Source organism: Vipera berus (genome assembly GCF_964194415.1).
Source record: "Vipera berus genome assembly, chromosome: Z".
In the NCBI taxonomy this organism is placed as follows: domain Eukaryota; kingdom Metazoa; phylum Chordata; class Lepidosauria; order Squamata; family Viperidae; genus Vipera; species Vipera berus.
The window spans coordinates 72,865,747-72,878,887 of NC_138205.1; the positions used below are offsets into that span (position 1 = coordinate 72,865,747).

Sequence of the window (13,141 nt, forward strand, 5' to 3'; positions counted from 1 at the left end):
TGGCCAGCCACTTGTCTGAAATGGTATAGGGTTTCCTGCCTGAGCAGGGGGTTGGACTAGATGACCTCCAATGTCCCTTCCAACTTATTATTTTATATATTGTATGTATACTTATTGTCCTGGTTTAGTTTGTATCACAACATGGAACAGAAAATGTAGTTTCTCTAAACTTATATTTTTGAAAGATATCTATTTGGAACTTTTATTTATTGAACTGCAATTCTGGATTACATATTGCCTGTATGTTGACAATCGTACACAGGTAGTTGTTGACTTACGACCAAAATTTCTGTTGTTAAGTGATACGTTTGTTAAATGAGTTTTGCTCCATTTTACAACCTTTCTTGCCACAGTTCACTGCAGTTAATAACAAGGTTGTTAATAACAAGGTTGTTAACTGAATCAGTCTTCACCACTGACTGCTTGGTAGAAGGTTGCAAAAGGGGATCAGATGACCCAGGGACACTGCAACCTTTATAAATATGAGTCAGTTGACAAGCAACTGAATTTTGATCATGTGACCAGGGGGATGCTGCAACAGCTTTAAGTGAAAAATGATCTTAGTCACTTTTTTTCAGTGCTGTTATAAGTTTGAATGGTCACTAAGCAAACTATTGTAAATCAAGCACTACCTGTACTTATAGCTGTGAAGACATTTTAACAGTAATGATTTCGGATTGAAATTTGTCAAACCACATAATTATTTAAAAGAAAAATGCAGCATCTTAAATACAATTTAAACACTATGTTAACATTCCAAGTCAGTTCCAAGCAGGGTATTTTCTTTTTGTAAAATTAGAGTTGCTCAGGTCCAATAAATTCAAAACATTCAAATGTTGAGGGAGTTGATAAAGGACAATATTCGTAGCTCAGGGTTGAAATGAGAGGTCTTTGGTGCAGCATTGATGATATTACATCATTTGGGAGATGAAACGTCTATAAGAAAAGAAGCAAGCTTAGAGAGCACCAAGGACCCCTTATTGAAGGAGTCATTTAGGTATTACTCCAAGGGCTCCAATCACAATTAGTATAACTGTGGATTTCTTTTTCAATAAATGTTCAACTTCCAATCTTCAAGTGCCACTATTTCCAATTTTTTTCAGCCTGCTTTCCCTCATTCAAATTATTATTAAAGGTTCATCATAAATTAGCCGGATGTTCAGAGTGGATTTGGCATTTTTATCAATCTATCAAGCCCTTCCCAAGGATCTGGGAAATGCAGATGTACATGTTTTATGATGTTATTATTGTTCTTTGTTTAGTCAGTTAGATCAGGGCTTTTCAACCGGTGGTATGTGTACCACTTGTGGTATTTTGGCACATGGCATGCGACCGTCCTAGAGAAGTGTAGCGGGGGAAGGGAATGAGTTGAAGTGACCCATGCCTGAGGGAGAGGCAGCTGGAGCTGCACCACTGTCGGGGCTCGGCAGAAGTCATCAGGGCTCCAGCTGCTGATTGGCTCCAGCTGCTTGGCACTTCTGGAAGCAGTGGAGAGCTGGAGGTGAACTGAAGAAAAGGGGGGGAAGAGTGGAGAGGATATAAAAGGAGGTGGTTTTGGCGGGAAAGGGAGAAAAAAGACAACAGGGAAAGAAAAGGAGATGAAGAAGCAGCTGTGGAAGGAGAGCTCAGCAGGCAGGGAGGAAACAGAAACAAAGAAGCAGCAGCTGTTGCTGGAAAAGGTCCCCTGGTTTGTTTTCTCCAGCCAGGAGAATGCAATCAGCCCTGATGAAATGAAAAGCTGGGTGACGAGCATGTCAGAAAGGAAGTGGGTTTATTTCGGAAGCCAGTGGACTCTGATCAGCTGGCAGCTTGAATGGATTGCCATAAGGATTTTTATACAGTTTTTACAGTGTTTTGTAATTCAGAGGCTCAGTTTGTGTCCTTTGGTTATTGGAATATTTTAGTCTGCTTCACAAAGGCTAGCAATGTCGGCTTCCATAGGTTTAATTCCTTTAAAAAATGTAATTAGTTTTACCCCCTTGTCTTGAGTCTGTCTAAGGATTTTAGCAAGTTTTCTTTGTAGGTAAACAGGTTTAATTTAAGGTTATCATTTTCGTAATTGCCAAGCCTTTTAGGCTCAGGTTGCTACATTGTTTAAAACTGAGACATGCCTGAGGCAGCTTAAAGACACCCCCCCACCACCACCCCTGGAGTTTAATGTTTCTTTTATTCCAGGAGGCTTTCTTGCTTTGTGCTTGATTCCTGTGTCTTTAAGGATACAGGGAAGGGACTGGGGAGGGGGAAGAAAAGGAGAGGGAGAGAGGAAGAAGGGCCAACCAGCTAGCTCAGAGGTCTGCAAACATAGCAACTTTAAGACCTGTGGACTCCCAGAATTCTTTGTATTTTGTTATCTTCTTTAGTTCTTTCTCTCCTATTCTGCTGTCTTCTTCCTCTTCTACTGCTTTTGTTGTTGTTATTATTGTTGTTGTTATTATTGTTGTTGTTGTTATTGTTATTATTATTATGGTTCATTCCACAATTGAGATTGGGCTTGTTATTTTTATTCATCTATTAAGTTCTTCCCAAGCATCCGGGATGATGATGGTGATGATGATGATTAGTAGTAGCAGTAGTAATAATAACAGCAGCAGCCAATAGTTGTATTATATCACTATACTATTTTGAGCTACCTACCTGGGAAAAGATATACCAGCATCTATTAAAGTCTGTTATTGTATATAATTTCTTATGTGTACCAAGATAATATACAGATAGTCTTTGACTTACAACCATTTCTTTAGTGACCAAAGTTACCATGGCACTGAAAAGTGACTTATGACCCTTTTCACCATTGTAGCATCCCCATGGTCACGTGATCAAAATTCGGAGGCTTGGCAAGTGGCTTAGATTCATGATGGTTGCAATGAACCAGGGTCTTGTGAACACTTTTGTGACCATCTGACAAACAGAATCAATGGGGAAGCAAGATTCACTTAACCACTATCACTAATTTAACAATTGCAGTGATCAACTTAACAAATGTGGCAAGAAAAGTAAAATGGGACAAAACTCACTTAACAAGTGTTTCACTTAGCAAAAAAAATTTGGGGTTCAGTTGTGGTCGTAAGTCAAGGACTATCTGTAATGCAAATAAAGGCTGGTGCTTGAGGCCATTTGAATTTAAAATCTCCTGATTTCCAACTGTACCACTGAACATATGAAATGAATGAAATGAAAAATATTTGATATATATCATTGAGCATGATTTTAGTATTATTTAGCAATTTTGAAATCTTGGCACGTACATAATTCCAAGTTCAACTGTACTTTCAATACTGAGACAGCAGAAAATTTGGATATTATTGGCAAATAAATTATAATTTGATTCTCATAAAATTTTATTTTAAAATGGGAGATAAATTTTTATTTTGGGAAGTTTGGACTGAAGATAGGAATGTTGTCCTATATCAACTCATTGTTAATTATGGTTTGAAAAATCTAAGAGATTTTAAAAAGAACAAAATCTATCTAAAACCAAACAATAATGGTATATTTAGGTAAAATACTTGATGTAATTTAATTTAACCACATGTATTGGCAGCCTCAGAAACGCCACTGTTTCTTCTGATGTTTTTTTAAAAAATGTAAGCCAAATTTACTTTGTCTACACCTGTCTCTATTTGTATAACACAGTGGGTATCTTTATGTGTATTACATTGTATGCCATACATTTGTAATACTTTTGTTTTGGATCTAGAATTACAATAAACCTGCTCTAGCATTTTATTTTATCAGTCAAATATCTATTGAGTGATAAAATAAAACTTAGTATTAAGAAACAGGGAAGAATATTTTAGTCAAAACAGTTTGGGTCTACTGGCCTGAAAGCTATTTTTCTTCTTTGCACTTTTACAACTGAAATTGAAAAATTGGAACTATATAGTCTTTACCTTTGACTTTATTGATTTTTTCTTCTTATCGACACCAATGAACTCTTTTTTCTGTACCTAATGAAGAAAAAAATGAATATTACAATCTACCAATCAGCTAAATATTCTTTCAAAAGAAGCATATTGAAAAGTGATAATACATACCAAGTTATAAACTTCAATGTTTATCTCAAAGCCACTGGACACATTTTGCCTTTAAAAATAGGAGACAAAATTAATAAGAATAGCCATTATATGCTTTGATAAAAGTAAGGAATCAAGCCATACTACAATTTGCTATTTACTAGAAATGAAGAGAAGCTATCAGCCAAACAAGAAAAATTAAGATAGGGCAAGGATATTTTATAGAGTAAGCAACTCAGTCAAACAATTTGAGAAAAGTAGCAGGACACATACAAAGTTGCAAGGCTAAAATTCAATTCACTGCAGTTAATTTCCTTCTCAAGAATAAAGGATTATGTCTTAATGGACATTTGCTGATCATAAGCTTTAAGGATTTGTTATAAACAAGAGATGGGAAAGAGATCATTATTGTATTCAAGAGATAAATTATTAAAATTCTTCATATTTATTTAATGTTTATGCTGCCATTTCACTGATACAGTGACTCATATTGTTTATAATATAATAAAAAGCATAAAATACAAAATGGTTGAAATTGAGAAGATTAAAGAGGAAGGTAACAACCAAGAGGACAGCGACGAGGGTGAAGCTCTTCTTGAGCCAGATGTATTTGTTATGAAAAGAAAATCGTTTTATATATTTATTTCCTTTTTACTATATTCCTTTCTTTCTTTTCTATTTTTCTGCACTTTGGTTTGTATTAGTTTTTATCTTTTCAATTGCTTAATAAAATCATTATATAAAAAGTATGCTTAGATTGACAGACACATGAACAAAAGCATTCAATGTCTCCTATATCTTACTCAGCTATCAGAAAGCCGGAATCATTATCACTTTTCTACATTTTGACTCTGCACCAGCACATTTTATGGCCCAGGTGAGGAATCCTAGTATATCCATGTTATAGCACTGCCCCTCTTGGCTAGTGAAAGCTATGTAGGACATAACATGGAGTTAAATCCCATATAGTGATATCAGCTTCTTCGAGAAAGGGAGTAATTTCACTGGCCTTGAAGGAAGTGGTGGTGTGTTCCCTTCTCAAGATCATTTGCTCATTATGGATCCAACCACCCTGGACATTTTGGAGATGGTCAAGCAGTAACTAGTTGTCAAGGACCTATGGCAAAAGGGCTGTTACAACTATTGTGGTGATCATAAATGTACTGATATAAGAGAATATTTGTAGTTTAGTGTTGAACTATAAGGTCCTTGGTGCTCTCTGAGCTTTGTTTTCTTGCAGATATTTCATTAGTAGGCAACATCATCAGTTCTAATAGGGAGTGGAATTAACTTTCATTTTATATACTAGTGACTTGCCCTATCAGTATTGGTGGGAGTGGTCTTGGTTCTTTGATCGGACTATTATTTACTGTTAGCTTATTTGTCTGATTTGGTAGTTCCTTGACCTGGGGTATTGATTGGTCTAACCTTAGTCTTGGTGTTAATTCCAGTTCATTGGGGTGCAGAGGGTTGTTTTGGTCTTTTTATTTCCTTTTCGATTGTCATTTTTAAATATGAAGATGTTGTTTATTTCTATTTATGTTTATGGACAATTAATCTAGGTGCCAGGCTTCTAGGAATTCTCAAGTGTTTGGGGGCTTGGTTTGATCTAGGATGCTCACCATTTCCAAGTTGAAACCACAGTAAAGTCTGTCCATGTGTTGTAAAATTCAGTTTTCATCATATTTTCTGATTGCGAGTTGGCGACACGTATGAGCTCTGCTAATCTTCTGCTTATTTATCTTGCATAGTAGCTGTTACTGTCCTTACACCATATGTCATAGTGACTCCTGTTTTTTTCTTCTGGGGCTGCTGGTTTGGTTTACTTAGGATGTGTTGTATGGCTTTAGTTGGTTTGTGTGCTACAGTGATACCAAGTATATGTAAGTTTGTTGACAGTCTCTATGTATAACAATATTATACTTTTCAGCTTGTATTAGTTATATTAGTTTCAGAGATCAGGCACTTTTTGATGAAGTTGCATGGATATTCATTGTTTGAAAAGTATTATATAGACAATCTGTTTCTTTTTTCTGATTTCAGGGTTGCTGCAGTGTGTTTGTGCTTGTTTAAATAGTATTATGCAGCTTCTCTTTGGCAAGGTTGTTACTTTGGTAGTGGAACACTTTGTTGATATGGACAGATTTTTTGAGACTTGTGTTTCTAATTTGTCATCACTGGCTCTACTGATGAGGATATTCAAGGGTATGTTTTTTTCTTTGCTTGTGAATGTTTTTTTCTGAAGATGTTAATGTTGTGTATTTTGTTTAGTTGGTCCTTTTTTATGACAAAGATGTTATCAAAGTACCTGATCCATACTTTCGGTTGTATGCAAAGAAGTGGTATAGATTCCTGGCATTGCATTATGGTGTTATTAGTCCTGAAAGCAGCGATTCCATGTATGTCCCTTTGATTTGTTAACAAATTTGTTCGTTGAACTGAAAGTTTGTTAGGCCAGAGTTCAATCTTTTCAGCTTTGCAGACTGGTGGGGGGAATGATTCCACACAAGTGGTGGGCAAGTGCACGTGCGCAGCTCTATTTGCATGAGTGGCAGGCATGTGCACCTGCCACTTTCACAAATGGAGCACGCACGTACTTGCCTGCTGTTTGTGCAAGTGGGAATGTGTGCTCATGCTGGCTCACCACTTCCATGGCCTTTTCCAAATGGCTCAAGGTCCAGAGGTGGGCTGCAGCCTGGGATTGGGGTTAGGATTAGGCAAAGTTTTTTAAGATCCATAATTCCAGCTATTTCAATCTTGGTGCATTTGATTAGGTCAGATGTGCTGTGTATTTTAGATCCATGCAAATAAAAAGTGCTACGATATCAAATGAGACCATGATGTCATCTTCAAGTACTGTCATGTCTTTGCTTCTTTGGAGGCATTGTAGTGGGGAGTTGAAGGAGTATTTGGTACCTTCTGGGGTGTCCCAGTTTTTTTGTCAGTTCTTTTGTGATGTGATAAAATTGGACAGAGGTATGTCTGGCTTGTGTTCAGGGGTCCAAAGAACTGTGCAAAGATGAGTCCACTACTTTTTATCCACCTGTGGTCTCGTTTGATGATTTGATGTTTCTTGATGAGGTTTCAGAATTCTCTTCATCCAGTCATCTAGTTTTTGTATTGGATTGGTGTTCACTGGGATGTTAGGTTTTTTTTCTACTAGTAATTCTTTCACTTTTTGTATATGCTGTAATCTGTCCATGATAACCATGATTCAGTCTTTGTCTGCTGGTAGCATGATGGTTGGTTCTTCTTTAGGTTTTTGAAAGCTGCTCTATGTGATGATGTTACTTAGTTCGATAACGAAAAGTTTGCAAGAACACCGAGGACCCCTTGATCATAAAAGTCTCAATGGTAGTTGGTATTATAGACAATGATAATATTTTGGACTGACTATGGAAGTGGGGGGCACATTACAGTAATTCTTTCTTTTTGGCTGGTTCGATTTGTTGTTTGAGGATGAGAGAGAGGTCATGAAATCCCTAATTTGTAAGGCGTTTCAGGACTAAATGCTTCTCCTCTTGTTTAAGACCACTGAAGCAGGTTATCTGTCAGAGATCTGGAATGATTAGTATGCTCGTTATATTCAGCTGCACATCTCAACCTCTGAACAAATAATCTTTTCAAAGTTTGTCCTAGTACAAAGAGACCAATGAAGTGTGTATGGGGAGCAAGGGGCCCAAATTTAACTTTAGCAAGACCAAATGGCAAGTGCTTGGTCTTCTCAGTTCTAATCTTGCATCAGGCTGCAATAATTCACTCAGGACTTCCTGGCAATATATGGTCTTGTTGACTCACATCTACTTCTCAAGAAGCAGGTGGCAGCTGTGTCAGGAAGTCCTTTGTGTAGGTTAAACTTGTACATTAGTTGCATTCGTTCCTGGATCATGCAGCTGTTTTCTAGATTATGATAAATTAGTCACCTTGTGCATGAAATATAACAGTTTGGAAACCCTTAAGAAGCTTCAGTTGGTCCAAACATAGCAATATGAGAGTGATGCAGAAGCCTTACTACATGAACTAAAATGGTTACAGTTGACTTTCAGGTGCAATTCAAGGTGCTAGATCACTTATAAAATTCAATATGGCATGGGATGTAGCTATAATCTCTTTAATTTTGTGAATCGGCATAAGGTATTTTGGAATTGAAATGGAAAATTTCTAGGAAAATCTAGAAATTTCTAGGAAAGCCTATAACAGTGATGGCAAACCTTTTAGAGACCGAGTGTCCAAACTGCAACCCAAAGCCCACTTATTTATCCGTGGGTGCCAGGTGGGCGTGGCCTACTGGGTGGGCGTTGTGGTCATGGAAGATTGGGTGGGTGTGGCCAAGGTGGGTGTGGTCACCTCAATGTCACTCGTGGGGAGGGACACCTGTGTGGGGTGGCTGGTTGAAGAGGGACAGTTACCACCTCCAAGGCATGGCACCACCACTGGCCTATAAATTTGACAACTAAATAAAATACCACTATCCATATTCTATTCAGAAGTTTTGTAATTGCTATCTTATGCTCTGTAAAGAAAAGATGAATCAGGCAAATAATAAAACAGAACCATTTTCAGAAATGGATTCTTATCAGGGGCCATATCTTTTTTTTAACAAAAGGGGTATTTCATGCAATGTTGTCAATAATGAACAAGAAAAAAACCCCATAAAATTTAAATGAAAAACTAAAAAACTAAAAAAAGGGCCAAGTTCCTGATACCTCAGCCAATTTTTCAAGGCTTCCTATGAAGCAGTTATTCTTAATGTGCCATCTAGTGGCTAATATATATACATGTAATTCCTCATAGAGATGATAATTCTTTTTGCACTTTGAAAATTTCAGTCAAATAACACAGCAATAAAAGTGCTCTTTACAGCACAGCAATATGAGTGAGTTCCACTACTTCATGGGTGTCAAACTTGCCGCATCACGTGTCATGACATATTGCGACTTTTTTTGCATTGCCGTATTAGGGATGCAGTGGCTCAGTGGGTTAGGACGCTGAGCTTGTCGACCAGATGGTCAGCAGTTTGGCGGGTCAAATCCCGTGTGCCGCGTAACAGAGTGAGTGCCTGTTACTCGTCCCAGCTTCTGCCAACCTAGCAGTTCGAAAGCACGTAAAAATGCAAGTAGAAAAATAGGGACCACTACGGTGGGAAGGTAACAGCGTTCCGTGCGTCTAGTCATGCCGGCCACATGACCACGGAGACATCCTCGGACAAGCGCTGGCTCTTCGGCTTTGAAACAGAGATGAGCACCAGCCCCTAGAGTTGGAAACGACTAGCACGCATGTGTGGGGGAACCTTTACCTATACCTTTAGCTGAGATTGGCACAGCCTCCATATGATGCAACCGGCCTGTGGGCCGGCAGTTTGACATCCCTGCACTACTTGGTCAGCTTCCCTATTTCACTGCACTAAACACACCCAAGGAATTAGTTGCTTTGGGGTTTATAAGAAAACACTGTAGGATTCAGTATCATTATTTTTTGTCATTAGGTCTGTTGGAGAAACCTTTTTTCCTTATTGAAATCATTAAGCAAAACAGATAGCTAAGTAGGTGAGAACCTGCTAAAAAGGAAAAAAAATCACAGATATGTTGCTTGGAATGAGGTGAATATATAGCTATAACTTTTTTTAAAAAATGTAAAAAATTAACTTGGGAAACAAAAGGGAAAGAAAATATGTAATTCCATAATTATTGACTTCAAGAGGAAACACAAAACTAAATGATTCTTGGGTTAAACAAAATACTTTTAAATTTAACAAGATACTTAATTTTTAAACTACTCGTAATTATATATTCTATCTGTCTCCAAAGAAGCTTACTAGTGCTGATATAAATAGAATTAATAAAACACTTACAATGTAAATGTTGTTGAAAAAGAAAGAGCATCTCCACACAGAGAATTAGCAGTACTTGCTAAAGGTGTTGCAACCATATTTTTTGCATCTGATTTTAGCATGATTATATAATAGTAATTTGCTGTATCTGTAAATAAATGAATAGTTTATTTATGTACTAGATTTAGATGCCATGTTTCTACTTGGAAAGAACACTCAAAACAGCTCAAAGTAAAACAATACACAAATAGAAAAGTAAAAATACTGTAAAGGCAAGTAACAAAAGGTAGTTTAAAGATTATAATTTAACTGTACTTCAGTTAATACCTGATTTTTTTCTAGTAAGATGCCTTGTTACCCAACTAAGTAATAAAACTGAAAGGAGTCTTTGGTTCAGAATTGAGCCAAGATAAATCACAAAGTCCATCTATACATGTACTCCAGAAGTAATATATAAGTAAACTGCAAATATTTTTTAAAGTAAGTTCTATACTAGCTATACTGTTACAAATTGCAGACTCAAGTGAGCTGCCTCATAGTGCTGAGTGATAGTGCCAAGCCTTACAACTATCATAAAAAACAAGAATATTACCTGCTTTCTGGATATTGCATATAAAATCTGCTTTTAAAGGTAGTCGCATTTCTGACAGACTGACAGATCCTTTGGAAGGTGAAACTCTAGAAATTGTAGAATCAGCTTTTATCTTCTTACTCTGAGGTCCTTTATTTTTAAGCTTGTTTAACTCTTCCAATAATGCTGCTCTTTTTTCAGCTTGAAAAAAGTTAAAAGAATTGAAACAACTTTCCTTTATAATTATCAATTATTTTCATTAAATAATAACCATTTACCAGGAAACATATCTATTTTACAGAAGTTCCTTAATGGATCAAAACTAGTGGTGTTCAAATTTTTATTTGAACCATTTTGATGGTGAACATGTTTCAAGAGAAAAAATGGCTGTTTTCAATATTTCAAGTTTCTCTACTTGGAACAGCTTTGAGTACAGAATGTTGTTTGAATGAATTTATTTTCAGAAAGCTCAAAATAACCCATTCCATGTTTAGGCAAATCTTTGAAATTGGAACTTTAATGAAGTTTTATGTTTGAAATAGTTCATATAGAAGCTTTTTCTGTATCCTTTATGAAATCATATAACCCAGCACAAAATCAGTCAGTTAGGTAGCTTCAGTAACTACCCCCTAAGGAAAGGCTTTGTTCCTCTTTTTCAGACAATAACATAGTAGGTTATATCTCTGAATATGAAAGCTTCACTTACTTAAAAAGAAGAAAACAAGTAAGGTTGCACATTGACAATGATTTTCAATAATTGCTGCTGTATTCAGAACAATGAAAGAGGAAAGATATAAATATATTGACTATAGGAAATAAATTAAGTAATTCCATTAATATAATATGGGTACTTAAAAATAATCATATTGGTTATAAAATATATAGCATCCTGAATAACATTCTCTGCAAATCCAGTGATAAATAAACTAAGCATCATACTTGCAATAAGAAGTAGCCTTTCAGCTTCTGCTTCTTCTTGTGATCCTCTCCCATGGTCCTCATCAACGCAGCAGTTAAGAGCCTGGCTTGTTTGATGTATGACAGTTTGTTGCATATTAATTTCATTATTCAGCTCCTAAATATAGTTGGAATTAGATAGTAATTACCCTAACAAAAAAAGTTTTGTGATTAAAAAATAAATGGCCCTTTCTATGAAGAAAAATAGACCCTATGATTTAAGACAGAAGAAATATAGTATATACCGAGAAGTCTTGAATATTTACACAGGTATTGTAGTATACATTATTATACTGCACTGTACTCTGTACCTACATTCCTTCATCCCCTCCCCTCCCCTCCCCACCACACAAACACACACACACACAAATAAGCAAGTGGGCCTTTTTTGGAGATAGAAAGGATCAAATAACAGTTTAAATTAACAATTTCATCTCTTAAAGAAAATGAAGCTGGGAGTTATGGCAATAGTTAACAGGGAACATGGGAACTTTAAGGTTCTACAGTATATAGTTTACTCCTTAGATCCCCATAAATTAAATTGAAGACAAGACATTTCAGTCCCATCATTCCAGTGGTATCTTGCCATCACTGATCACAACCCTCAGGTAGATACTAAAGATGATTCTTAGCTTTAAAGAAATGCTCACCACACAAGAGGTGCTAATGTTTATCAAGTGCAGACACAAAACTGCATCATAAAGCTACATCACCTAACAATGATTAAGAATACAATTAAAAAGTTTCATATATACTTTCTTCTCATATTAATTGGAAAGTGGGATTCTAACTACCTGTAACTTCTGTTTAATGTTAATTTCATCATTTCCATTTCTCTTCTCTTCAAGCCTGGAAGATACATCTTCTTTGCGAACAATTACTTGTTTTATTGATGGACGATCAGTTTCTTTAAATCTCTGGGATCGATAGGCATCAATACTTCAAGGGGGGAAAAAATCTAGTTTTAGAAAATGCAGTAAGAGTATTTGACTTATTTTATTCCATTCCTCGATAATCAAGGATAGGTGCTTGTGATAAATTAGATTGCTTTGTATAAGATACCTAATGTTTGGTAGATTTAAGTTTCTCTACACACTCACGTTTCTTCCATGACTTCAGGAAGCAGAGTGCTGCCCTTATTTCCCCATATTCATTTATCCAAGAGTAAGTTTTGATTAGGCTGGGCTACAAATAAATCTTCGTTAGTTCCTTTAGCTAATTTTACCATCATTTCCCCAAAATGAGCCATGATTCTACTAGATCTTCTACATAGAAAATACCTATAAAGATTATGTTCTTCTGATAAAGATACAATGCTGCTTCCGGATTCAGTTCTGCAAACAGACATTCTCTGGAATCTGATGGACTTTGGACTTTCATCACTTGCAGTACTTTCTTCAGCAATTGACTTACTAGGAGAAGCAAAAATCTGAAAGAGGGAAACATACTTGTTTGATCATTCTAAAAGCATTAAGACATTTTGTAAAAGCTGTTACTGTAGGAAATATCCAACTGCAGGCTTCCGGTTTGCCGACAGCCGTAAATGGACGCTTGGAGGACGGCTCCTGTCTTCCACGTCCAGATTCGCATCGCTGGGGGGTCCGAAAAGGACCAAGAGTCACCCTGGAGGGGTGTCCAGACAGAAGGGGCTTTTGCAGAAACGCGGGGGGACAGCAACCCCCTTGTTAGTGCCTGCATTCCCTTTGTACCGGCAGACGAAAGACTGACCATAGGAATATGGCCAGCTCCTAGGCTGCAGACAGCCTAAGT

General features: G+C 36.7%; 1 protein-coding gene across 1 annotated transcript in view; it reads right to left on the bottom strand.

Annotated features, from left to right (window-relative positions):
• Nucleotides 1-13,141, bottom strand: part of ANLN (anillin, actin binding protein) — a gene marked incomplete at its 5' end in the record, with an annotated part of 44,249 nt that overhangs the window by 13,723 nt on the left and 17,385 nt on the right. Inside the window, 7 exons of the mRNA XM_081343636.1 lie at nt 3,891-3,947; nt 4,035-4,083; nt 9,865-9,991; nt 10,436-10,615; nt 11,354-11,489; nt 12,166-12,310; nt 12,652-12,800. Of these exons, the coding sequence (XP_081199762.1) occupies nt 3,891-3,947; nt 4,035-4,083; nt 9,865-9,991; nt 10,436-10,615; nt 11,354-11,489; nt 12,166-12,310; nt 12,652-12,800 (843 nt within the window). The remainder of the gene's footprint in view (nt 1-3,890; nt 3,948-4,034; nt 4,084-9,864; nt 9,992-10,435; nt 10,616-11,353; nt 11,490-12,165; nt 12,311-12,651; nt 12,801-13,141) is intronic.